The sequence below is a fragment of the Coffea arabica genome, chromosome 2e (genome assembly GCF_036785885.1).
Source record: "Coffea arabica cultivar ET-39 chromosome 2e, Coffea Arabica ET-39 HiFi, whole genome shotgun sequence".
Classification (NCBI taxonomy): Eukaryota; Viridiplantae; Streptophyta; class Magnoliopsida; order Gentianales; family Rubiaceae; genus Coffea; species Coffea arabica.
Genome location: NC_092313.1, coordinates 11,775,428 through 11,803,325, shown reverse-complemented (window position 1 = coordinate 11,803,325; position 27,898 = coordinate 11,775,428). Strand labels below are relative to the sequence as shown.

General features: G+C 34.8%; 2 protein-coding genes and 1 pseudogene across 10 annotated transcripts; 1 reads left to right on the top strand and 2 right to left on the bottom strand.

The window, feature by feature from the left end:
- Positions 1–495: 495 nt before the first annotated feature.
- LOC113730982 (serine/threonine/tyrosine-protein kinase HT1) lies at positions 496–4,235 on the bottom strand. 2 transcript variants are annotated; one of them, XM_027256000.2, is made up of 5 exons: positions 3,869–4,235; positions 3,660–3,758; positions 2,572–3,420; positions 1,887–2,357; positions 496–1,013 (listed from the first exon to the last, which is right to left on the bottom strand). In XM_027256000.2, exons 3-5 carry the CDS (start codon positions 3,346–3,348, stop codon positions 744–746), a joined length of 1,518 nt encoding a protein of 505 aa, XP_027111801.1. In that variant the 5' UTR covers positions 3,349–3,420; positions 3,660–3,758; positions 3,869–4,235; the 3' UTR covers positions 496–743. The 2 variants fall into 2 exon arrangements, with proteins under 2 accessions (XP_027111801.1, XP_027111800.1); XM_027255999.2 differs by having other exon boundaries at positions 2,572–3,758.
- Positions 4,236–7,364: 3,129 nt separating this feature from the next.
- LOC113730980 (transcription factor IIIB 60 kDa subunit) lies at positions 7,365–20,826 on the bottom strand. Of its 8 annotated transcripts, none has more exons than XR_003458447.2 (21): positions 20,619–20,826; positions 19,767–19,872; positions 19,557–19,638; positions 19,255–19,330; positions 18,904–18,986; positions 18,747–18,823; positions 16,094–16,150; positions 15,816–15,928; positions 14,818–14,900; positions 14,627–14,713; positions 13,846–13,926; positions 11,712–11,876; positions 11,537–11,632; positions 10,752–10,827; positions 10,552–10,661; positions 10,131–10,211; positions 9,897–10,016; positions 9,227–9,313; positions 9,005–9,058; positions 7,922–8,056; positions 7,365–7,698 (listed from the first exon to the last, which is right to left on the bottom strand). XR_003458447.2 is itself a non-coding variant. In XM_027255991.2 (20 exons), exons 2-20 carry the CDS (start codon positions 19,829–19,831, stop codon positions 7,600–7,602), a joined length of 1,692 nt encoding a protein of 563 aa, XP_027111792.2. In that variant the 5' UTR covers positions 19,832–19,872; positions 20,619–20,824; the 3' UTR covers positions 7,365–7,599. The 8 variants fall into 8 exon arrangements, 5 of the variants coding, with proteins under 5 accessions (XP_027111792.2, XP_027111795.2, XP_027111796.1 ...); XR_011840215.1 differs by having other exon boundaries at positions 7,603–7,800; XR_011840216.1 differs by having other exon boundaries at positions 7,603–7,698; positions 7,922–8,051.
- LOC113728566 (short-chain dehydrogenase reductase 3b-like) lies at positions 20,587–24,693 on the top strand (annotated as a pseudogene).
- The last annotated feature ends 3,205 nt before the right edge of the window (positions 24,694–27,898 follow it).

Here is a 27,898-nt window from a genome sequence, read left to right as displayed (position 1 = left end):
AAGGAACAAAATTCAGCAAGATCTCTTTCTTAAGCAACGAAATAAGATGAAAGCAATATTTATCATGCTTCAATAACATTCAAGTCACTCTCCTTCAAATGCACCAGGTGTTGTATGCTGTGGTAATCCAGTGAAAGTGTAACAGCTGGAAGAAGGAATTAGGTTGATCTTCACAGGCATCAAGTAAAATGTCTGTTTATGCTCGCCTACCCAGACGCCTACTTCGACATGAAAGTACTTCTTTCACAACTCAAAACTTTAAGATGATCAGAAAAATTCATATTTTGTCAGTCTAATTTCCAGAATAATCAAATAACTGTAAAAGGAAGAAGATGTAGATACATTTAACGCCAACTTCACTTAGGGACTGCCAGAACCCCCCAAACAAAAAAATGGAGCTGAGAAACCAAAATAACCACCTTTAGATAAGTAAACAAATAACAGAAAAAGTGAATAAAGACAGGCCTGAGGGAGGTTGGACTTTGGAGTTCCCTATACAGAAAATCCAAAATTTTTCACATTCCTTCGTAATCATGAAATACAACTATTGTGCTCAGAATTTGATAACCATGGCCTTTGTATCCATAATGTGATAGTACAAACGATAATTCATTTGAATGACTGCCTACAGTCTAACATTCACATTGGGCTCAGAGATAAAGGGATGAAAACCGCAAAGAGAATTGAGAAAAAAACCTTATAATTACAATGGGATCTAAGTGAAGCTACAAATCATCCAAAATTCATTGAAATCTAGGTTTAGGCATTGATGATGTATCTGAATGTGGACCAAGCTTTTGGATCCAATGGAGAAGCCCCTTCTTATGATCCTGACAGATTGGATTGTTAACCAGATTCAGGGTTCCATCAGAAGCAAGAGAACTCTCAAACTGCTCTAATACCTTCACAATCTGCCAGAATTCAGGCCTCTTGTCTGGCTGCAAAGACCAACATTGCTCTATTAAAGCTCTCATTGCTGGAGGACAACGCTCTGGGACAGGAGGCCGTAGATTCTAGAAAATCCCAGAGAGAGCTCATTAATACAATTACATGAAATAAAAGACATACAAGATTTCCACATGTTAAAATCTTCTAAGGATCTAGAGAGCAAAGAAGCAGAGGAACATTTCTATGTCAAACCAACAAAGTACTGCAGCATTCAAATTTCAGTTTTTGTTTCACACCAGAACCCGATATAGAAAACAAAGGGTGAATGTTGTTTTTACAACATCAAAATACCATAGAGAAAAGTCATCTCCAAAATTCTGGTGACATAGGAAGACCAATAACAGGACTTCATTATTCACTTGAAGGCAATTAGGCTATGCCAGCATGATATTTGCATTCAATAGCATGACCTTTAATATGTCAAGAGAACAAGCTATTCTGCATAAGATTGTGCTATTTATATAGAGCAAAACGAAGATACCAATGTAACCAAGTAATGTTGGCAATACTACTTGTTATAGCGATGGTGATAATAACACAACTTCAAGCATGTCAAATTCAGAGAGCAAGATCTGAGCTTCGACACACTGGACTTTCCATTCACTTGTCAGATTTAACATGCTTATTGGTTGGGATCTCTCAAACCTATTTTCTTTCATCATCTGAATTAGATTGACAAGCTTCATTCTTTTTATTCACAAAGCAAAATTCAAACCAGATGGGAGAAAACTATCCGCATCTGTAACAACTTCTTCCATAACATTCATCTACTTTAAAATCAACTCAAAATAAAAGATAAGGGCACGTTCAGGAGCACGGAGATTAAAAATGGGAAAAGAAAAGCATATATAAATACGCATATAAGCTATCATGAAAATTTAAAATCTGTACAACAATAGATCATATAAGTCAAGAAATAAAGTAACCTAGCAGCATACCTTGTTTACTACAGCAAAAGCAGCTTGAATTGGAGTCATATCTTCATAGGGAATAGTCCCAGCAACCATTTCCCATAAAATGAGTCCAAAGCCATACACATCAACTTTCCTGCCGTAGGACTTGCGCTTGATCATTTCAGGCGCCATCCACCGGTATGTACCTGGATCATCAGCAAGAAGATCACAGTATGCCTCTTCACAAGCTATTCCAAAATCAGCAACTTTTAGGTGGAAATCTTCATTTATAAGAATATTCTCTGGTTTGAGATCCCTATGTATAACACCTTGTGAGTGAATATACTCCATTCCACGAGCAATATCCAAAGCCACAGTGATTAGCTTTGTTAAGGGAAGAAATTTCTCCTCCATAGGCTTCTGCTCAAGTTTGTGAAGGTATGATCTCAAAGAACCCTCAGCTAAGTATTCTGTGATAACACAAAATACAGGTGGCATTCTGCAGGCTGCTACAAACTGCAGCACAAGGAAATTTTGAACCAAATGAAAACCAAAAACATACCTTGATGTCAAAACAATAAGATCAGTTCTCACGAAACATGCTTATCAATATATACCAACTTTTTAATTAATATTTCATCACGTTGAATCAACTATAAGAACTTATCACTCAAATAATCAGTCACGACTGACGAAAAAATCAAACTGGCAAACGAGAATTCCACACTACCTTTATAACATTTGGGTGGTGGAGACGGGACAACAGAGTAACCTCTCTGTTGAATTGCTTCTCCAACCGAGCAGCTAAGTCTCCATTTTCGTCATCATCAGGAAGTCGAATAATTTTCACAGCAACAGGTTCATCCTTGTAAATGCCATGGTAAAGCTGGCTATGTGCACCATGAGCAAATCTTAGGCCAAGAAACAGCTTAGAAAGATCAACCATATGCTCATCAGCTGCTTCCACTGAGGTCACCCTTCCTCCACCGTGATCAAAATACTTAGTCCAGGCTGAATCCTTCTTGCCCTTGGATTTCTCGTGAAATTTCATAGCTGAGAAGTGCCTCAGACGACTATTATTCAATGGAGACTTAGAACCATTTGGCTTCTGCTCATGGGAATCTTTATGAGAATCTTTATGATGAAACAGCTTTCCAACAAGTCCTTTCTCAGATTTTCTTGAATTTGGAGTTGAGTGTCTCCTCTTAACAGACCTTGCCTGCTTTGCCTCCTTAAACGTATCCAAAAGCTTGGTTTGTGGGGATGGGGAAACAGCCCTCTGCTTGTTTGTCGTGGGATTTCTTTGTAACGGACTAACAATAGGGTCTTGTTTAGGATTAACATAAGCAGCAGAAGGTGTAACAGCAAGCCTAGATTTTGCAACTGGGATTCTCCCCCTCTGATTAATAGTCAACGGAATAGAGGCCAGTCTTGATGAATCTAATCTATGACAAACTGTGTTAGAAAACTTTGTCCTCCTAATCCAAGAATTAGCCTCTTCCTCCATTTTAGCTAACAATCACTAAAACACCTGATATCCAAACGCCAATCCAGTCTTCTTCTCTTCCCCCTTCTTCAGCTGAGAAGAAGGAAGCTTCAAATCAAGATTTTCTTGCCAAAAAGTTCCTCTAGATTTACAGAGTCCCATAAAAGTACCAATTCCCTCACTCCCATCAAAATAAAATCAGTGAACAAATAAATTGTATACTGTAAAGTAAAAGAAGCCCAGCAAAATTCTGAATCAATTTGCTGAAAGATCTAAAATTCTAATCTCCAGCCCATCATTCTACATCAGAACCATCAATAGGAAAACCTGACCTGATCAACCCCAATTGCATTCGAGTCAAAATCTCCACCAAAACCGACCCTCCCTTTCTCTTTCTCTTCAAAGTCAAACTCTCCACCTTCCTTCAAAGCCTGGAAAAGCCAAAAGAGGCACAATCAACCCCAAAAACCAAATAAATTAATAAAATATTACACAAAAAAACAAAAAAAAAAATTAATTGATGAAAAATAAAAGGGAATACCCAATTAGCTTGAAAGCAAAGAAACACCCATCATTATATCCACCACCAAACGCCAAGAAACCAATCATTACTTCAGGATAATCACGAATCATATTAGATAATTTAAAAACGAAAACCTGTTATTCTTGAAAGATTTTCAAAAAAAAAAAGAAAAAAGAAACAGAACCCAAACAAAAAACAAATAATCTTTCCTCAAAATCTATCTCTCTTTCTCTCGCCATAAAATAATGATTATCATTTTATTTAGAGAGAAAGAGAGAGCAATATTTAAATCCCATATGGAGTTTGTGTCCAACTATGACACAAATATTGAAAATTTAGGGAGCTTTTGAAAACGTTAATCAGTACTGCGGAAAGAGTCAATAAAATGATACAAAGGGTTCAATGGCTTTGCTTATACGTACAAATATACGAAATGTACCATTTTACAGCATGCGGGTGCGCGTAAGCAAGCCTTGTGGGCCCCACTTTAATGATGCTGATTGGCCCTACGCTTGTGGGGATGGAGTGTGGTGGGCGGTGATAGGAGGGGGAAAACCAAGCGTAGGGCCTACTTTTTGCGAAAGTCAATAAAAGACGAGACAGACAAAATTAAAAGGGAATATTAGGAAAAGATTGAGGGCAGCAATAGAATGCGAGGTCACTGTCACTATCGGAGGATTGAGGCACGCAAATAACTACTCAGATTTTGTTTTTCATTTTGTATATAATTTAATGCATTAATCTTCTATGTATTGGATTTGGGGGTGTGAGCAAGCCAAACCACTCGCGAGTTGGTCAAAAGCTTGTTTCGCGAGTTGGTCAAAAGTTTGGTTTAAATTTAATTTAATAGAACTCGAGTTCGAACTTCTTGTACTTCTTGTTCGATGTAACGAGTTAAGTTTGAGCGTCAGTAGTAACTACTCGAATATTGGAGAAGTTTAATTGAGTATTTATATTATTTATATATTATATATTTGAATTTATGGAATGGTTATTATGGATTCATATTTTAATAAATTTACATGAAATAATGTTCAATAAAAAGAAGTGATAGATGGCAAAATGATAATCTGATAAATCTAAAATATAAAAAATTAAAAACAAGAAAAAAAAACTCGAATTCGAGCTAGAGTAGCTCGAGGTTGATAAGGCTTATAGTTTACTTGAGCTCAAACAAGTCAAGTTCAAGCTCAATTTCCATTACGTCGAGTCCAGTTTGAACTCGAATTTATATACTCGTTCGAATTCGAGCATTAATAATAATCGAGTTCGAGTTCGAGCATGGTGCTACTCGAACTCAATATTACCTCTACATTGGATGCATGACATATAATTTGAATTTGAAATTGAAATCCAAATTTTACATACAACCGTAATATCGTGATAATGTATATATTATTAGTGTATATCAGTATATATAAATTAATTTTAATTTAATTTGTTTAACTTTTGGTTGTTTGACTTGTTAATATATCTAAATTACATTTAGTTTATCATATGATTACACATTATCACAATTATTACGCCCCAATATTTTGAAACTTTTCTAGAAAAATTAATACCTGAACCCTCTCATGTTAGATTAATATATTAAGCTATTCATGAAATCTATCGTAAAGATGAACGATAAAGACTAATTTCTCTGAGTGGTTTTGGGTAATTTATTTCCTTGTATAACATTTTGTGGCTAGATGACACTTATCTATGTAAATTTATTTTTAAAATGTCTTTTTAAAATATCCAACACATGAGACTATGAGAGAATCCAAAAGTATCCTAGTTCATGCAGTTTTAAACAAATTAAGATCTTTTAAATTTGCATAGTTTTATTTGCTCAAATATTTGCTCAAATATTTGGTTGTTTGGCAAATTTTCTAAAACGAGAATAGGAAAAAAATTCAACATTTTATAAGAAAAGCATAAGCTCTGGAAATTTTTGTGAATGGGATGCGATTACTATTCTAGAATCAAATAGCTATTAATTTAGTATTAAATAATTAAATCACCTCCATAACAATGCTTAGGCACTTTAATGATTTGGAGAATGCGCCTTAATGAATATAAGTGTACATCCGTACATGCATCTACGCAAACCATAATATACGTCCCAAGCTCATGCAGTCTCTTCCAAATTAACTTTGATCTAATGACCATATTGCTTGGTTTAAGTTTGGTTGGAATGTACGGTTCGCACGGATACGTGTGTTGATTAGCGTTGAATTTGGAGTTGGTTGGGGACCCTCAATGACTTAGGTGGGCCTTTGGGTTTACCCTCAACAACTTGTTTTGTTTTTATGTCTGTGTTTTTTATTTGGCAGGAATTGGTTGTTTCTGTTTGTCTGGTTTTTTTTTTTCCCCTAATTTTCCTGTCCGGTTGAATTTTCAACTTTTAGCAAGTTTCTTTCTTCTGCGTCAATGTTTTTGTGCTGTTTCGTGGAAGATTACCATTTCTTCAATTAATTTGTGGTGTAGAATTTGGTTTCTAATTAACAGCTCAGACAGCATTACCTTACCCATATATCCAATTGATTTTTTTATTTTATATACATCACATTATAGAAAAATAGCACAGTAATTATTTCAAATAATCTTCTATCCAAACACATTTAATGTTTTTCTATGATTAACAACATGATAATGCCAGTGGATTTAGGAAAATTTATGGGTCAAGACAAATATTTTGTCTGTAGTAAAAGACTCATTAATGATGAAACACGCGATATAGAATTTTTGGAAGAAATTATTAAGAATAATGTAGGACAAGAAATGGAAATCTGATTTTGACATTTCTTTTCTATATGACACACACGGTTGGATGTCCGGTTCATATAACTTCAACAGTCGGATCAAAATGCCTATGGAGACGAAGCTTGTGTCGCCACTGGAGAATCACTAATGATTCTTTTTTTTTTCAAACATCATACTCATTTTATTAAAATCTGTACTAATAACAAAAGTTATATCATCAAACATATGCTCAATCAAAGAAAAAAAATTAAAATTATTTAAAAAAAAAGAATTAAAAAATGGATACCGCAAATTTGAAGATCAAATAAAAATTACATTGTATAGTTTCAAAAAATATTTTGAAAAAAGATAAAATAATTATAATCCAAGAATATTTGTACATGCTTCCAATCTCCAAATCTACTGATTAATTGCTTGAAGTCCAAAAATATTACGATGAGATCTATCAAATAGATCTAAGAAATTCTATATTTGACAATTAAAATTTGAAGAAACCTAGATCTAGTAAAAGAAAATTGAAAAAACTACTTACAACTCTCAATAAGAATGCTTATGAGAGAAGAAAACTCTCATTAGACAACCTTAAAAGAGAAGAAATTTTCATTAGAAAAATCTTAAAAAAAACTTAATTATACAAATGAAAAGAAACTAAAGATATGCTCCTTTCGTGTGGGAAAGATCAACTAAATCCGATCTCTCTCCCGTAGAAAAGTTGAAGAAATTTTTGATTAGAGAGTTTTTCTAGGGAGAAGGAAGAGAGAACTCGTTTTGAAAGAGAGGATATTTAAGAATGCATTGAAAATTTTACAAGAATCACGTTCTTTTCCTTTAAAACTATGAAGATGCTATAAAAAAAAAAAATCAATCTTCATCAAAATTATCATTATCATCTTCATCACCATAGAACATTTCTTCCTCATTTTGATCCTGCTCTTCATCTACTTCTATGGTAATATCATCTTCCATATAATCCTCGTTCAGCTCCTGCTTATTAACATTGTTCATTCTGCTTCATTATCCTTCTTGTTTGCATATTTTCCAGAGGCATTGTGGTCATTGCGGGGAGGTTCCATACGAGGCTTTTTGGTGCTTGGAGGCGACTGCACAGACATAAACTCTTGTACAAGTCACTAAGAGAACTAAATACAAACTTAAAAATATAAGATCAAGCAAAGAAACACTTGCCATAATTGGACCGAAGGCTGGCAAAAGAAACACATTTTGAACGAAATCAGTAATGAAGTAAACTACATTCTCCTTACCAAAGCTGATATATCAAACCTTCCAAACCAAATAGAACAGGAGAAGAACTGAATCTAATACCTAATCAGAAAAAAGATTATCCAGCCCTGCGACTGCAGTTGGTTCGTTTTGAGATTGTTCGACGTAGCTCAACTAGACTCGGCATAGGTTGAATTCAAAGTGAACCCGTTTCCTAAAACTTGACTCAATACTGATCTACAAGATTGAACTCAAGAAATGTTATTATGTTTTTGAATTATAATTATTGTCGGAGTAGCGCAATCTTTCATGGACTAAAAATACCACAGTTGCTAGAGGATGTAATTAAAGCGCATTAAAGAACACACATTCAGGAACGGAGAAAGCATGAAAGCGAGATTTATAACTAGTCTTCAAAATCTGGGAAGCGAAAATGGACTATCCACTCTACAGAGCCCAAACCTTTTCTAACAGAAAAAGCTTAATCAGGTGAAAAAAAGTACAGAGCTTAACACAATGGATCTTTCATTATTTCAAACAAAGGAGCACCGATTAGATGTCAAAAACCACATTACATTTAAGTTATCCTACATCTGCTAAGCTGTCCAACTTCAATCCAAACAGCCTTATCTCCATTCTTTCCCCATGTTCTGCACTAAACTTTAAGATGATCCTATCAGAAACTTGACATTTTGCTACTAAGCAACAATGTTTGGTGAAGAAAACCAACTTTGAATTTCTAAAAGAGGAGAAAATAGAATATCAGACTTCTTTCTTCCCCACAAATGATTTTCTTCTGATTCAGGTAACTTTGTGCTCTCATTATACATTATACACAAATATTATGCATATAGGTAAGTTAAAGCCTCTTAAATGTTCAGGAAAATAACCATTTCTTTTATCTTAGACTAGTTGTTATGGATCAAAAACTTCGTTAAGCATTATCGCTTTCATGTTAATCAAAAACAGATGGCCACCACTTATAGTTCTGGCATGTGAAATCAATTTTGTTGAATGAAGTATCATTTCCTGCCACAATGTAACTTGCATCTTGTCCAAATATAGCAGAAGTGAAAAGCTAGTCTTGATGGCTAAAATTAACTGAAATGATAAGGACTATCAATCAACAGGATATATTCCAGAAGAAAGCTAGTAAAAGGAATTAAGTCATAAAGATTGACATACACTCTCATCAAATAGTTTCTCCAGAACGTCATAATTAATTTTCGAACTTAACCCCTGCAAAACATAGAAAACCGAAAAACTTGAAGAAGTGTGATAAAGAAAAAAATATGAGTAGAACTTAATCCTATTTCACAGTTTTTGGATAAGAAAAGAACAAGAAGAGTCTGCTGCTATATAATCTTTTTCATAAACTAATCCCATTAGGTCTCTTGTGTGGCATACCTTTTTCATCAGCATCTGACGGGTTGCTTCAGCAGCAGTTGGAGCTGGGCCAGCATTTTTAGATTCAGCTCTCTTCAGTTTTTGTTGCTGGGAGTCCATAAGGTGCAGCAGTAGTAAGTTCACCAATCAAGAACCACCACAAATATTATAATGCAAATACCTTAATTAATCACTTTCAATTGTCATTCATTTGAAAATATTTGCTAAACATTTTAAGGTAATTGAGAAATTGACAAATAGCCAGTTACAGTGCAACATATGTCAGAGTCAAGGATATCCTAGTACCAAAATAAGATCGAGTTTGTTTCTTCTCCAAGAGAAGAACACATTTGTTGATGAAAGGTAACATAAACTCAAGTCCACTTGAAAATGGATATCTCCATATATGATATGTATGCTTCTTAAACAAACTCTACTTTGATAGGATCTATAGCACATTTTCCACCACTTCATAGCTTGTAATCCATTGCTGTCAAAACCTGGAACTATATCCTCCCTCTCATGGTTCCCCCCCGGGGGGGGGGGGGGGGTTTGGTGCAGTTAGAGAGAGAAAAAAAAATCAAGACAGAAGCTTCACAGACATTCTATCTCCAGAGAAGTTCCAATTGATTGGGATAAATATGTCCAGGATAATGTTTCGAAAATACCAACTATGTACATAGCAACTTACATCTCTTGATTTTGCCACAGCAGCAGCAGCTGCAGCTGCAAGTTTCCGTGCTGCAAGGACATCATCTGTAACTTCACCACAATCTCGTAAAGCAGCAGCCGCTTCCTTAGCTGCTTGTTCCTGAAAACATTTAGCAGTTAACACTCTTTTCTCATCAATAATTTCACAGCTTGTTCTCTAACTGCTTCAGCAAATCATGGACAAAAGTTACCAACGTCAGAAAATCTCATTCACCTTAACGTATTCCTTATTCATTTGTTCCCAGATAATCTTCTTATAGTGGCTTTCTTCCTTACTATTAAGGTAGGAATTGACCTGCAATACAAAATCATGAGTGTGTGAAACAAAAACTTTGATTATTACATTATCAGTAATTTGTCCCCCTCAATAAATGAGCGAATTCAGCCATCTGAGTCATACCTAAATTTACACAAAAAATATGCCCATGGAAGAACAACAGAGAGCATCATTAAAGAAATAATAATGAAACAAAAAGAGTGCGCAAGAAATGAATGAGGTATATTTGAACTATGCAACGGTGCCAAGGTCAGGCCAATACTGTATCACGCTTGAACTAGAATAAACTATTCCCTTAAGGAAAACCATAGGCATAGCCATTGGGTTATGCGCACACCTTTCTGACTGATTTACTCACCTCTACATCATCAATATCAGAAAGGTTATCTGTCTCATCTGTGACAGGTGGAATATCATCATCTTTGCTAAATGTGTCATCACAACCTTTGTTCAGATTCTGAGGGGCAGCTGCCGGAATAAGGACAAAAGTCAGAGGTAAGAACAACATAGGCCCGCCAGGTGGGAGAGAATTTCAAACCAATACCATCAGACACTTACAAGCACTTGCTGACACTGGCACCGCTTCTTTCTCATGGTTACAACTATCTTGATTTGCCTGATCAGTGCTTCCTTCCTACACAAATAACTTCTATTAGGTCAGAGTACCAAAATTTAAAAAAAATTTCAAATTAAGTACTCATGCATATGGAAAAAGCATATGCATATTAAACTTTTTCTTCCATAGAAATATTCTCAAGTGCTTGGTTATGTCAACAACAAAGTTTCATCAGCTGAATTTTGGCATTAACTGAAGCTGCAAACCCTCCAATTAGCTAAATAATCCTTAAAAAATAAATCAACTGTATAAGTTGAAATCTTATCTTCTCATGTGCAGGTTAAATTGCTGTGTCAGAGGCCTTTGCTTGTTTTATACAATGTTAAATTACAATCTCATACTAAAATTTGAGCTTGTACAATACAAATGACAACCTTATCTAAAAGCTCTAAGATTATACAGAGGCAAGTCATTGTTTACTTATGCATTTATTAATTGATGACAACCTCAACTGAAAAATTAGTCAAGAAATGAGAAGCTCCAAAAAACTTCCACAGTTGATATTGACTCTTTAAGTGATTTCATGACCTTTAATGTGCCAAGGGAGAAAATTTATTCATTATCAGGGAAACACTTAACAAGATAGCTCAAAGTTGTTACTTAAGCTATTAAATTTATCATATAGTATCATTCAGATGGTGTCTCTAATCGTTTACTACATAGTCACATTTTATTATAGCACTTATCATATCACCACCAATGGTCACAAGAATTTTTGATTCCCAACCTTCTCAGCAGATGCTCGGGCTAATCTATCCCTTTCAGCAACCTGGAACGCTGGAGGTTCACATCCTTCATCAAGTCCTCCAGAGAGTTCAATGAACTGGAACATATGAGAAGAGCATTAATCACACTTCAAAATAAAAGTTACAGGAAAGGAAGAAAAAAGGCATAGAACTCACATCTTTATAGCAGCTGCTGCAAAGCCCATGAGCAAAATGAGGTTCTTTTCCTTTGTGTTGGCAAAGCACTTCCTTTTTGCCAGACTCCTGCAGGTATACATCTGGTGATGTGGATGAATGATTCTCCTTTTCAAACTCTTCAGCATTCTGATTGAATTCCTCAATCTGCAAAGAGATTGTGTTGAGGAAGTATGAACCTCAAGACATATTAAGAAAACCGATCACAAATGGAAATTCTAGAGACAAGAGGCAAAGAAAAGGAGAGTGAAATAAATTTTCCTCTTTTACATAATCCTCCATCAGTAAAGACAAATTCCATTTTTATATCATGAAAATTTTTGCAAGTCAATCCAATAATTTCTTAACATCAATCTTAACTAACTTCAAGCAACAGCCAAACATGACAAAATCCAAAAGTAATAAACCCAAAAAAGATTAAACCTATGCTCAACATGGGCTATGACTAACTCTGTTTTAGGTCCTTTTAATGCCACCTGCTCTCCACCATCTCCCATGCATATTTCAGACCTCACAAATATCTCTTTCAGAAACCTCCAATATAAACGACAAACAACATCCACTATTCCAAAACTAAAAAGGAAAGACAACCAAAACATCACTCCACAAATTTCCATAGTTAGCCTATCTTAGACAGTCCTCTATATTAGCCTTAAGAGAAACAAGCCACTCTGCTTTATATAGTGAACAATCTCTACAACTCCAGGAGTCTCATGGTACCAAGATTTTAAAAGTGGCTTTTAATTGCACAAAGGTTATAGAAACAAGGATTGAGGACAAAATCCATTATCTTTGCTTCAGACCTTCGTAACCACAAGCGACAGCATGCAACCGCCTTATGGCTAATGCCTTTTATTGACAGTGTCTTTCCTTTTATGTTGATAAGAGATGATAAGCAAGGTAGTTGAAGAAGTAGGAAAAAAGAAAAAGGGAAGAAAAAATAAGAGATGCCCTAGAATCTTACTCTTGCAGTTGCTGCCACTTCCCTGTCAATGAGAAAAGCACCTTAACCCTTTTATTATTCCTTTCGCCCTTTTGAAATAACAACTGTTCCGAACATCACTATTCTCGTAGCACATAACAAATATGTCCTTTTGACTTGATTTTTTCCAAAAACATCCTTAACAGCCCATATTTTATTCATATCTTTGTCATCATCCAAATAGAAGTACAGTTTCCAACATCAAGGTCATTAAAAAAGATCGATTGATAAAGAAACACTCCAAATAAGTTGCACAGGGAAGCAAGTGAAGAATAAGATAGTCTGGATTGGTCTTAAAACTGTTATTATAAATCATGATTGTGATAAAGCAAGAACCATTTAAAAATATACCTCAATTTACATACACGATTCCCATGACTGCAGGGGTTAGCAAGATGACCTAAAATACAAATTATGCTATTAGCGTCTGCATCTCCTTTATAGCTCCCTTGCACCAAGTTTTGCAACACAAAGAACCATCATTTCAAGGGCCGAAACCATTTTGCAGATGCTTGACTAAAACTCATTGCTAAATTAAAATCAAAGACCATAAAACCATCCTTCCTAATCAGAACAAACCTAGAAGAGATCCCAAATGATTAACTATATATTTTATCCCAGATACTCAAATGACGACACTAAACCATTGTAGCCTGTGACTGTAAACCTTCAGAAAGACAATAGGCAATGCTTACATTTCTTTAATGAAACCACTTGTAAGTGCTAATCTAATAGCATAAGAGGTTTGGACCAAAGTGAGATCCTGGAACTTCATGCTGGCTCATGTAGTATTTCCAAATTATACCAGTATAACTTTAACAAGGCAATAATGTATTCTTGGATAATAGCAACTTCTAATTTCCACCTGAATAAGTAAAGGGCTAACTGTTGACATGAGAAGGGAAAAAAAATGAAAAAAAAAAAGGAACAAAAAGAGCCTGTCACAGAAGATCAGTAAATACATTATCCCTGATGCCTTTGCTTAAGACACTTTCTGGATGTGGCAGTAGTACAGAATGATCCATCTCAATGCCACTATGTAAATGAACTGCTATGTCACAAGAAACCTACTGTTGTTACATAAGCTACAAGGTTCGATGCTAGCAGATCATGCTTGGAAGAGCAGGAACTTACTGTTAAGCTTCCAGATTTTGTATTCTCAAACTCAACCAACCTTTTGGTCAGTGTTGCTTCACATATATGAACAATTTTCACCTAAAAACAGTGGAAGGGTAAATAAGTTAGAAATTCATGCAAATGCATGTGAATCTCAATCACTTTTTTAGTTACTTTTTTTACGCCTTTTTTAAGCATGAATTCAGTCAGCTTTACCTTAAAAATCAGTTAGATTTGAACATTAATAGAAGAATCTGGAGCAAGAATCTCTATTTTCAGCACTAAATAACTTCCCTTCAAATTGCATCATTTTAGATAAAAAAGAAGGTCATGAGGATAGAGTACAGAATATATCTACGAGGCATGATAGACAAAATCCAACCATAGCAGGCAAAAATGAGAGCGTTGCCGGGGGTGGGGGGTGAAATATGAGCGAACCTACTGACAGAGTCTACACCAAGGAACTGTATAAGCTTCTTTACAACTTATTACCATGTTCCAGAAACATCACTATTTAACACATGATCAGCAATAAACTTGAAACAATTGTGCAACAATGCTAACACACTGACAAATTAACTTCTTCAGTTTGTAGTTTGCAGGACATCCATTTCCAGAATTCTTATCAAATGAAAAAATTTAAAACAATAGGGATGGAGGAATAGCATATTACTTCACAACAATTTCTTCAATTATCATTTGTGATATTGTCACTCAAGTGAGCTCCAGTAAGAATATAAGAGTGTTTGGTTAAATCTGGTAAAGAAATATTTAGAAATGGCAACACAATGTCACTTACAATTTCTGACTTTGAGTAACTACACCCATGTGAAAGTGCAGAGATGTACAATGCAGCACCGCATATCCCACTTGGTTTTCTGCCTGTCTGTAAAGGATGTAAACCAAATTAATAATTCATCAACACCTCATACAATAGCCAACGCACAACAAAGAAGAATATGTTAACTGCATGAAAGAATGATAGCAAACCTGCATCCAGTCTCGCTTCATGCTGGCAACTATTTGCAGTGCTGTCTTCCAAACCTTATTTTTATAGTCGCCTTTCATTAAAGCTAATGCAGATATAAATATTAATAGCATGCAATGACAAAAGGAAGGTGATACTAACTATTTTAAACCATCTCAACAATGTATGTTGTAGGACTTGAATGATCGAGAATATAAGACGTGACTATGAGGAGGGATCACGCAATGTTTGTAATGGGAGCAACAAAGCACCTGCACCAACCATTGAACTTGCAAAGAAACAAATATTTCTCCAATTTAACCAAAAAGTAAATTGGATTGGAACTTCTACTGTAGTAATAACTCATGTTTGAGGAGAGTCTTCCCACCAATGACCTCAAAAATATATTCATGCAAACAAAAATGACAATAATAAGAGTAACTAGCATCCTTGATGATTGTACTTAAAGTTGGTCAGACCATGAGCAATGAGGTGAAACCATATAAGAACCTTGATAAAATCCCTTGTAGATCTAACAAACATCTCCTCTCTCTTTATATTAACTATATTTGATTCTCATAGAAGAAAGGTTCAATTCCGCTAGTTTAACATATTCAGGTCCTATAAATGGATAAGCCATTGAGTTCTGTCAAGAATGCCACGTGATTTAAAGATAGAGTAAATTCTTGTATGGAAGGAAAAGAATGATGAATCAGAAAGAGGAAAAAAATGCAGGATCTTGTTTTTCGAAAGCATTGAAGTTGGAGAGAAATTAATGAATAAAGACACCAGAAACAAGGCCCACAATAAGTACGTTGCAACCAACATTACCTTATAACTAATCTAGTCTATGTACGATCTACTTTTTGCCTGTCTATGTACAATCCATTTTTTGTAGATGAATAATTGCTAAATAACTCAACTTCCACCAAAATTACGATTAAGAACAGCATTGAAATTTCTCCAACATAACATGAACGCATAATATGGTTAAAACTTCAAAAAGACACTGGAACCTTACCACTTGTAAATCGATGCATAAAAAGGCTAGGATCAATAGGTTTCTGAACAAATGGATGCTCTTCAAGGTTCAAAACTTTGCAAAGCTGTAGATAGACAGCTCCCAACACATAACTATAACATAAATTACCGTTGTTAGTCACAAACGTAAAAGTCTTCAGGCAACTAAAGACACTAAAGATGTATGTATGAAGCAGTAAATTTCATCAAAAAAAATTGGAAGGGGAATCTAAACCAAGAAAACAAGTAAATATGACATCATAATGGGAATTCTCTTACACCTTTACACTCAACCAAATGGAAAAATCAATAAGTAAATATGGCTTGTCATTGGCCCTACAATAAACAAAAAGATAACGAGGTATTAGCTGTCAGACAAAGAAATACTGGAAATACACAGCAACATACACTTGGTCATATACAAGGGCATCAAAATACATGAAGTTAATATTTGTCTTTAGACTATGAGCCCAAAACTGAATCTATTATATTTTCAAGCAATGATCTAGGGGTATTGAAGTACTTCAATAGCCTCCCTCATATCATTTTTATTTCATCATCAAAATGATACAGAAAAAGAAGAATGTATGTAATGTTGACAAATTCTTCACCTATATAATACTAAAACTGAGTAATAACTCAAGGAAAGAAGAATTTCAAATTTTCGGGGAAAAGTTAGATTGCATTTTAAAGACCAATCCCATGACAACTATGAACAGTTTAGCCTATCCTTAAAAGACAATTCATTGACAATTCTTCTAAAAGTTGAGCTACTTTATGGTTCTTGCAAAATACCCATTTGAGCTAATATGTTATAAATTGATCTATCACTTCTTAGCATTAAATCTCGTCTGATGACATATAGAAGATCATTCAAACCAATTTCAATAGCAGAGCAGGTGACAAGCGTGTTAACATGCTTTAGCAATTTGTTTGCCAAATTGTCCAAAGGCAAAAGAGATTGGACTAATAGCATCAACCAACAAAAAGGGCACAACTCCCTCATAAGAAAACGTTGTTCACCATACTTTATATATCTCAACTGCGAGTGACTATGTACATCATTACAATTAATTTTCAAAGACAAGTTAAAACAGGAGGATATATTGGAACAGCATGAAAACAGATTAGGAAAAAGAAAGTGAAAATGCTTCTACAAATGAGATCTTGGACATATACCTGTAAAACCCCAATTTAATTGGAGGAAATATCTTAGATGCAAATAACTACTACAGCATTAAACAATTGAAAATATTGGTTGTGGATCTAATAACCAGTAAAAGGGACAGTTTAGATGAATTAAGACAATGAATTTTAGCTATTATGTTAGCAATAATAACTTCATTAACTGCAAAAATTAATTACCAATTCCACTGGAGAGAAACAAATTATAATTCAGGCACAAATTGCACGAGTTGTTACTTTCACAGCCCACTAGGATTATCCCTAGCAACAACATGAATCAAACCTTCTGCCATTTGAATATTTATACCGTATATCAAGTAAGAGCATCCCTTAATTTGTGGTGTCCCTCCCTCTTTAATTTCTTTATTTAAAATATAAGCCCTACTTGTAAGGCTGACTCTGTGACTCCATAAATATTGTGACTAAGAATAACTAACCATGTACTTAAAGATAGACATTGGAGGATTCATTTTTTCCCGTAATTAATAAATTTTCTTGAAGTAGTTTCAAACCAAATCTATTTATCTTCCAATTTTATAAGTTGTACACACGTTTGGTTGACGTGCTGACTAGTGATCATAGTTACTATGACATCTAAACAAGTATCACATCACTGTAAAGTGACTGCAACATAGCTTAAAGTTGCTTTTGCTTGTCCTGATTTACGTTAGAATAGCCAAGTAGTTTTCATAGATAGATATCAAAGGTTATAGGAAACCATATGTCCACCCTCCAGTCTCAGACATAGAAAGCTTTTACATGTATTTAGTTGCTTGTATATACATAACAATGGCAAAGAGGAAAAAGCATGAGTTTATGAATGGCTATGTTGGCAGCAAGTTGTCACAAAAGAGCTGAGTGGTTATTGTTAGCGACAAAGATGAGGGAAAATTTAACTTGGTGTTAACTTGGAACTAATTTATGAAGGGAATCTTAACTAATGAAATACTCTACAGATCTTCTAGTAAACCTCTTAGTTGAAATCAGATTACTTGTTATCAAATTTCCATTATTTCTTTCATTGGAACCCAAATAATCTGTCAAACCTTATCAGAATGAGTAAAAACCTAAATAGCAAATGTGGGAGAACCTAAAGTTGCAACCACTCCTGCAATAAGAATGAAACCTTATTTACTGCTAAGACAACTAACCAGAAACAGCAGATTAGATTTCTGCAAAAGATACTACATCATATAATGAAGTCAGTGGATCTCAAGGTAAGCCTTGTAAAAATACACAACTCAATCTTTGCCTGTTAATACCTGTATCAAGAATATCAATATTTACCAAAACCGAGCTAGACACAATTGCTTTAGCAAGTTGATGCTTTAATACTGTTACAAGAATACTGATTATTCTCATCCTATTTCTAATTTTGTCTCTTATTCTCGTCTCTCTCTGTCATATTCTTCTTTTGTTGCTTCCCTTGATTCGGTATCCATTCCTAAGTCTATTACCCATGCTCTGATACCATGTCAACAGGTATCTTGGGAGAAAAACATCTTGTCCCCGTATTATGAGTGACCAACTAGTATTTATAGAAGTACAAACCTAACCAACTATTTACAAGAATACCCTTACTAATATTATCTACAAGAATACTGATATTCTCCTAACAAATACCACAGCATATATGCCAATTATCTTCATCAGGTCAATGGCATAATATCACTCAAACTAACTTTTCAAAGGTATTTTTAAGAAATATCTGACTAATTGTTGCTGAAAGAAAAAGAGAGCAGCTGACCTGCAAGCAATGTAGAGGCAAGCTGCTGCAACATGAGCAGTTCTACGTCCTTTGGTGAAACTACGCTCAACTGCAATCTGCAAGATCTCAGGCGTACCAATAACTGATGGAAATTGAAATATCACCAAAAAGAAAAAGGAAGAATACGAAAACCAACCCGATAAAATGAAGCTGCTTGTGCACCTAAAGACTCGTCAGGGATATCCAGTTTTATCATCAAATCATTAATTTGCCTACTTCCTGCAAAGAGTAATGATACCAGATAAGTGAAGACTGCTGAAATAACACAAAATAATCCTTTACTGCATTAAAAGAGCATGCAGATCATTCATACAACCAAAGAGAATACATAGCTTTGTCCAACAAAAGAAATTTGATGACATAATACATACAACCCAGACTGAAGAAAACAAAAACGCAAAAAGCATCAAGATATGGTGGCAAAGACAAACTCAAGATATGTTCCATAATATTTAAGAAACAGCAGTTAGGACACAGAGGCACAGACCATTCTCTAATGTTCTTTTAAATGATTCTGAACAATCGCTTTGAATGCTCCTCACAAAACTGCCAGCCAAACGGCTCTGCACCAAACCCAAAGAAACTATATCAGCAGCATTGACATAAAATGCAATTAACAACCACAACGTCTCACAAAAACATCAAAAGAAGTTATGATGAAATAAAAATTGTTAAGTCGTTTTCTTCGGGATTTGCCTTTCAATTTGATTATTTAGGCAACCTTTAGAAAATACAATGTTCTCTCAGTTTAATGGTCACACACAAGTGTGACATGGAACAGAAGCAAACCTCTCCTCCTGGTCCCTTGACGAATGTGGGCTCATCTGTGAAGACATCTTGATAGTGTATTCTTCCGCATTCAGAACAACATCTGCAAGAAATGCACCAAATGATAACATTCACGAATTGCAAAGCTTGAGATAACTACAAGTTGCTGGAATTACAATTTCAGAAGCCAAATTGGCCTAAATAACTGACGGAAGCAGTAGATATACTTACATGTATCCACTAGCATGATCACGGTCTACACGACAGTCCCTGACGCAGTTCGGGCACCATACCATTTTCTTGAGGAGATGAAACGGTCACTAATCAACTGAGGCACCTGAATATTCATATATCCAAAACGCATCAGAGCAATTAAGTTTCAAGTACAATAAAATTCAAGAGCTTTAGAAACCAAACAAGTATCAATCAAAATTAACCAAAATTCCCCAGGTAATTCTGAATTTGAATTATGCTCCCTCCACTTTATCCTTCCCAACTCCCAAAATAACCGTCCCTAAACACAAAAGCCTCCGCCCAAAAGACGGCTGGAGAAGAAAAAGAACAACCAATAAAGGAACGCTTTAAGTCCTAGTCCAACTACATAATTCAAAGGCACTGTTTAAAGAACTAATCTGCTTGAACCCATTTGAAATTCCCAGTTCTTGAACTTAAAAATTGATGGGAAAACAACCAATTTGAAGAAACCTAAGTAAAAACATCAATGCATGGTAATGATATTTAGGGGTGAAACCAAAGTAAACTAAGAAATCTTTTACTGTATTCAGCAGAACACTTATTTTCAACCTCAACTCTTTGAATTGTTTTGATCATCTTTAATTTGAAGAAGCCTAAGTAAAAACATCAACGCATGATAATGATTTTCAGGGGTGAAACCAAAGTAAACTAAGAAATCTTTTACTGTATTCAGCAGAACACTTTTTTTCAACCTCGACCCTTTGAATTGTTTTGATCATCCTTATTTATTCATTGTTTTGTACCTTCTTGAAGAAATGTTTTATTAAAGACTCCAGAAGTGAATCTTTAGTACAAAATGCAAGGTTCGAATCTTAAGCATGATCTTACGCGGTTGGCTTTCACTGTTCATGGCGGAGATGGACACTGTGCAGGAGAGCCCGGTGGAGCTGACGTAGCCTAAGGAATGCGGATTTCGCCTGGCACCCGAATATCGGAAAGCAGAGACTGTCGTTAGATTCGAGGCCTCGACCTTAAATACTCCTACCGAAGTGTCTTACCACACAGCCGCCCGCCCCTTGGTTGAGTCATCAACATTGGCAAATCCATTATAGATAGTACTGATAAGCAAGCGCAGCTAATAAAATAAATCATTTACATAAACATTTTTAACGAATATTCAATTGAAAATTTGATAATAGGCATCAAAAACTAAAATTTTGACAACAAAATTTCGGTGTGAGGATGGAAAATTGTTCAGTTGTTAACTAAATCGTTATTGTTACTTAACATCATGTAAAGTTTTTTTTTAAATAACTTGCTTAAAAAAAATAATCAAAAGGGAGATATGGACAAATAGTGATCTTAAAAATTCATATATATAATGCTGCTGAAAATCCCCTTGAACAAAAATAATGTTTTACTAGACTTAATACGGAGGGAGAAGAAGATGTTTCTTCTTAATTTTTTTTTCATTCACATGCTCTGATCATAATAAATGGTTGTGATGATAGGAAAAAGGACAACGAGAACGGCATGAGGTGCTGATAAAAGACACATTATATTAGCTCAAATGCATAAAAAAAAAAAAGATATGAGCAGCTTTTTCATTTTTAGGGAATCAATTGAAAAAGCATATAAAAATTAACTTAAAATGACTTGCAATAGATTTATCAGCTCGACTAGTTTTTTTTATTTTGTTTCTTAAATTCTGATGACCATACAGAAGACCTTATAATAAACAAAATGAGGTTTTAATAAGTTGTTTTTGAACAACGAAACATGAGCTAATTGATAAGACACTTCACATGTAATTAAAAAGTAATGAATTCAAGTAATCAAGAGGGCAAATGGAGAATTACAATTAATCCTTTGTATATACCAGTGTCTGTGTGGGACACACTCAATGTGCGTGCACTTTGTAAAACATATGATACACTAAGAAACATAAACACATGTACAATATGTAAACATAAAAGGGGAAAAATGCGCAAAGAGATGAAATGTGAATGAGTTATAAATAAATTCTTTGGTAGGAGAGGAAAAAGATAACTAAATATCTTACTAATTTATAGCTAGGGAAAATTTATAAAAGAAAGTACAGATTATTCAAGTAAATTGTATTCAATACTAATCGAGATCACAATAAAAAAAATGAGAAGAATACAACGAACCTAAAAGAAATTAGAAGAATGCTTAGGAGAATCCAACTAATCTTCAAATGTTTAAAAGGCTACGATCACTCCTATCTTTTGGATACAAAAATCGTGATTTTTTACCGATGGTGAAGAAAGAAGTGCAGCAGTAGGTATACTGTAGTCTTCATGTCTTTCAAATACCATGAGATAAACATGGACAAATCGAATCAAAGTAACTGTATTGATATAGGAAGAGGAAATTGCAGTGTTAAGTTTTTTTAATTGTAATTATATTGTCATCATTTTGCCCTTAACAATAAGGCTAAGATGATAATTCAAAAGGATGACATATTTTTTGAACATCAACCCTTGCTCACATTTTATATATATAGTGAGAAAGGCACAGACTGTGTATATATATGCACATTAAAAATAATAGGAGTATATCTTTTATTCTTTCGAAAAGAGAGAAAGTTATTCGTTGTTTTGGAAGTTTTATTTGTAGTTGTAAAAGTGGAAAAGAGTGTCAAATTTTGTATATGTAGCATGTATATAGACTATCTAGTGTATACACTAGTGTATAAAAATTTTACTCTTTTTTAAGTATTAATCTTTTCTATACTGATAGGATTGGATGAATGTCACATTATCTGAATTTGAAATTGAACATTAAATTTTGTGCATGTGGTATGCATTTAGACTCGCTAGTGTATACACTGTCAGTGTATAAAAGATTTACTATTTTTTAAAACAAAACCCATGCCTAGACACTATAATTTTAAAACGTATATATAAGCCGTAATGTTTTATAATCAACCATGTTTAGCTTGACGACAAGCACAATATCGAGCACCCATGTAGAAAGGGATTTTTCAAGCTTAAGTTGGAGAATACTGAAATTACCTTAATGTCAAAAGTATTAAAAATTAGATTAGATTGAACTGAATTAATTAGGTAAGTCGGCTCATCAACGGCTACCATTTCAAGCCAGTTATCCTCCTCCTCCCCAAAATATGATGCATTCTTATTATAGATTTGAGTTTAGATTCTGAATGGGGTTTTCTTTTCGAATTTAGTTGAGGTTTTGCATGGCTATGAATATTCCTCCTTTCAGAATTCAAAGTCTTATGGTCGGAGAGAAAAGAAATTCAAGAATAATTAAATTTCATTCCCCAGAGTGAAGTCGGTGCTGTTTGTTTGGATAGTGAAATTATCCAAAATAATATTTCGCTTGCATTATAAACACATTTCTCAACCCACATTTTTATATTTCCAACTATCTTTTTATCTCACATACATCATATCAGGAAAAGTGCTACAGCAATTATTCCAGATAATATTTTAAATAATACTCTATCCAAATAGCTGAACCTCTTCATTATACGGTTTTTAGTTAAATCCTCTCTTTTTCTTTTCGGATGTCACATAATCTAAATTACAACATGTGGATTGGAATCTTTGTAGTGTTAAAAAACTTTTGGCTTTAGCCATAATAACATAATAGTATAATTAAGCATACCGGTAATATATAGTCCCGTTGTTTGCGTCTTGATTTGTTGTTAATTAAGCTTTAATCTGTTTATATTACTTCCACCATATTGGCTTGTTGTAATCTTGTAAAAAGCGTATTTATATGTATCACCCTAATATCACTTCCATCAATCAATATAATAAATTAAAAAACTACCAAGCTGGATTAACCTCCTCAAATGCGAGATTCTTTTGCAAACAAACTTTGCAAGCATTTGTTTGATAAATTTTTGACATTTTAACATAAAATGTCCAAAATTTATCAAGATTGCGCACTTAAAGGATCAAATGCATTTCCGTTAAAACTTTGGATATCAATTTGGTCCTTACCCAACAAACACTTTTTGCCTATAAATGTTGTATCTCCTTCTTGCACAGTTTTGTCGAATCTTGATCGATGGCTAACCGAAGGTTACTTTCTATCTTAACCTCTTTACTCAACTGAAGTAAGCAATTAATTTCACGCCACTGGAATACTTAATTATTTCGCATTATGAAGTTTTTGTTGAAAACATTTCCAGGTTAGACTGTTAGAGAGAAAGATGGCAATAATCACCGGGGCAGCCAGTGGCATAGGTGAAGCAACAGCAAGAATATTCGTGGAGCATGGAGACTTTGTGGTGGTTGCCGACATTCAAGATGATCCCGGCCATCAGGTCGTGGAATCCATCAGTTCATGACAAAGCCACGTACAAGCATTGCAATGTGAAGAACGAAAAAGAAGTAGAGGAAACCGTAGCATATGCTATCCAGAAATATGGCAGTCTTGACATCATGTTTAGCATTGCCGGGGGCCTTGGTCTTAAAGGCAGTATTCTAGCCATAGATGCTAAAGATTTCAACGAAACCATGGCAGTAAATGTTCGTTGTTCTGCCCTTGCTATTAAGCATGCGGCTAAGGCCATGGTGGCTGGAAAAATTCGCGGCTCGATTATGTGAACTGCGAGTATTGAAGCTACACTATCTACAGGAGGTCCAGCTGCATATATGGCTTCTAAGCATCTGTAATAGGTCTTGTTAAAGCTGCTGCAGTTGAGCTAGGAGAGTATGGAATAAGAGTTAATTGCATCTCTCCTGCGTGTATTGCCATGCCAATGGTGTCTAGTTCTTCGAGATTGGCTCCAGAACAGATTCATAGATTTCTAAGTTACCGAGTTAACCTCAAGGGAGAATCCCTGAACGGCAAACATGTTGCTGAGGCTGCTCTATTTCTTGCCTCAGATGAATCTGCCTACATAAGTGCACATGATTTAGCTGTTGATGGTGGGATTAGTGCTAGATCAATCTATTTGAAGTAGTTTAACCATGTTGGTTGTGTCTTGTGTCAAAAAAGGTGTGATCAGATCACCACAGGACATGCATTTGATCTCTAAGAGTCTCGGAAGTTCAATAAAGATATTGTGCATCGGAATTTTTATTAATTTTTTTAGTATGGAAAGGGTGGGATTTAATAAACGAACAAGTAGCTTGGTTAGAGTCTAAAACCCGTTAGATGCTTATTAGAGCTGGTCGAGAATGCTGGTTTAAGGATAATGAGCCACGCTTGAACTTAGTGATACTCTGCTCGCGTGCTTGTCCAGAAACTCCACTTACACCCTCTTTCCCGGACCATACACATGTAAGTATGTGCATATACACTATTAAATTTTAAATGTTTATGCAAAATTATCAAGACACCTATAAATAAATACCCTTTGCAGTGGTCAGAAGCCAGAAAAGCCTCATAACTTGCCAGTGGAGGGTAAAAACTCATATCTGTAGTTATCATGAGCAAGTCACCTATGCCCGTATCATAGTCAGAAATGCACTGTTTGAGAGCCTCCAGAAATTCTCCCTCTGTTGCATGACTATTCAACAAAGATGTCATGTATTCTTTGGTAATGTTTGCATATGTCACTGCTATATCAATCGAAATACGTATGAGAACAACATAAGTTTTTGCCGAGGCACTCCTGGGATTTGACGCCAGAACTCTCATGCAAAATTCTCGTCCTTCTTTATGACTTCTTTTGCTGCAAAATTCCTTAGCAAATTGGTTTGGTTCACTTGGTGCTGGAGCCGGTGTTGTTGCTACAGAATGATCTTGTTCTGCATAGGCTGTTGGTGATTTGGAAATGAGGAATGTCACAAACAAAGCAACACCATGTTTTCGAGTTATATGACGTTAGAAGGGATTTGCACGTTCCACCACAAATTTATAGTCTTCTTCATGCTGTAGCATTGCATGTGTTTCAACTGTGATAACCATTATCACGGGTTCTAGCTGGAACTCATTTTAACTGTTTCCTCCCAAGAATAGTATAGCCATGATCAGGGAGAAGAACTCCTGAGTTCAAAGCTATCATACTTTGTTCAACAACTTCTGGATTTTCCCATTTGGTGACCTTAAAGGCATGGATTAGACGTAGTAGTTGACATTTAATAACAGGTGTATACTTAGCTAAATTTTACGGCTTCCATTAGGCGTGTACTTGTAAGTTTTGCAGTTTAATTTGAATATAGAATTGGTATCTTCTCACTTCCATATTTGGCTATAAGTAGAACTTGGAAATTCTTCACGCAGCAGCGAAACTTTAATTCCTTCCTAGATGGTCAAGACTCAAGAGGTTAAAACTCGTACACCTCTGTCCTAGCTCAAATGAATGGATACAACAATTGAAGGAGGTGCTGATTTAGTTATGTTTTACTGAGGTGCTTCAAAAGTAGGTAGGAATTGGAATTGGAAGATCGACGTTCCACCAAAAATAACAACACCTAAAAGGACACGGACGTTATGCTTCTCAATTCCTTTATTCTGTTGCTTCTCGGTGACTGCCACAATTATAGTACATCTTCAGTTTGAAAATTGAACAATTGGGACGAATAGCGCTGGGATTCGGACAGAAGAAGCAAGTTTATTCAAAGGGAGGCATGAAGCAATTTTTGGACAAGGATCCCAGCAGCAGGGTAATGTCGTCCCCACAATACAGCCATGAGTTGAAAGTCATATCATACCCCTAATTATATACAATATTGTATAGTTTGGCAAGGAAAAACATGCTGACAAACAAAAGATAGTCTTTAATTAAAGCATTAATTGGCATTGATAAGAGTGCCGATGCTTTAGCATTCTTGGCATTGACAGAAATCAGTAACAAATGCTTGATCCGTACTAATTATGCTTTTAAGTTTTAACCAACTTAATTTATTTTCAAAAGGAAAAAAAAAACCCAACTTAATTGGGCTACAGCCACGTGAGGTGTTCAAACAAACTCCTCCATGTATTAGTTGGACTGTTGAGAGGCACCACATGTCCACAGCAATATTTGGGCACCCACGTGTTGTTATTGCACAAGAAAATTAATATGAGGCGTGGCTGAATATAATCCTATGGTAAGTGGAAAGGATTAATCTTTGGTACAATAATACCGTATAACTAGCACTGGACATGAATTTGATTAATTATTAGGAAACTTGCAGGTTCACCTAAAGATATTGTACATCTGAATTTTGAAGTATAAATGCCAACAATAATAGATTTAGAATATTTTCTTAGAATTCTTTAAAATTTCCAATTTTAAAAAAATAATTACTTGGACTTCATCGATAGAGAATTATATATATCAAGGACAACTTTTTTATACAGTGTTAGTGTATAATTTTATTTTTTTTTTTACACTTGCAAGTTTAGATCATGCTACACAGTATGAATTCAAATTTGAATTTTAAATCATGCACATGTGGATATGTCGAAATTTGGTTTGTAAAAAAATCGCTACACTACCAGTGTATAAAAAAGTTAATCCTTATACTAATAGTCCTATGGAATAACAGACATTTACCTCTATGTTGTTTTAGTTTATAAAGTTTCGAGAACTAAATTTATTAAAACCTATTGAGCATGTTTTCACTTAGTTGAGCCAAAAATCCTTCGTCCTTCACAAATTCACTAATCAAGTTATTAGATGTAATTCTGAATTGAAAGTCCTATGATTGCTTCATTTATTTCACTAACATGGACTAATTACGTATGTTATTTTAGCACTTTTAATTTAGATCCGGGCTTTTTATCAGTTTTATTAAGGAATCAAAACTGTGTGCTCGCTAGTATGAGTCTTTTATAATGGAGCGAAAAGATCATCTTTTATGAGTCTCTTATAATTTAATCACTAGCTAGTATCAATTGCTCCATTCTTCTGTTTGTTTGAATTGCTAATAATTGAGAAGAACCCAAATGGAATAACAAATGTTTTTCTCCCGGGGTCGAAAGATGCATGTTTCTATATTTGGATTCCGAGTTTCAGATTCAAACAAAACGTTGACACAAACCTAATTAGGATTCATAATATCCATCGATTCTTCAAGTTCATTGAGAAACCATACCCTGATGTAAAGCAGATCTCCAATACTTACCGTCCGAACTTTTTTTTTTCTTAGAATTTTTGCCAGCAATTTAACTTCCAAAAGAGAGATACACAACAAATTGTTTGTATCAATTGAGTCTTTTTCCCGTTTTCACGTAGC

Excerpts from the sequence above, each read along its gene's own strand:
- LOC113730982 (XM_027255999.2), bottom strand. The coding sequence starts at position 3,348 with ATGGAGGAAGAGGCTAATTCTTGGATTAGGAGGACAAAGTTTTCTAAC. Across the intron at positions 2,358-2,571 it reads ACCACCCAAATGTTATAAAG|TTTGTAGCAGCCTGCAGAAT; the intron begins GTAGTGTGGAAT and ends CTTGTGCTGCAG. Across the intron at positions 1,014-1,886 it reads CTTTTGCTGTAGTAAACAAG|AATCTACGGCCTCCTGTCCC; the intron begins GTATGCTGCTAG and ends GGGATTTTCTAG.
- LOC113730980 (XM_027255991.2), bottom strand. The coding sequence starts at position 19,831 with ATGGTATGGTGCCCGAACTGCGTCAGGGACTGTCGTGTAGACCGTGAT. Across the intron at positions 18,987-19,254 it reads TAAAAGAACATTAGAGAATG|GAAGTAGGCAAATTAATGAT; the intron begins GTCTGTGCCTCT and ends TACTCTTTGCAG. Across the intron at positions 10,662-10,751 it reads GCCAGTGTCAGCAAGTGCTT|CTGCCCCTCAGAATCTGAAC; the intron begins GTAAGTGTCTGA and ends TTATTCCGGCAG.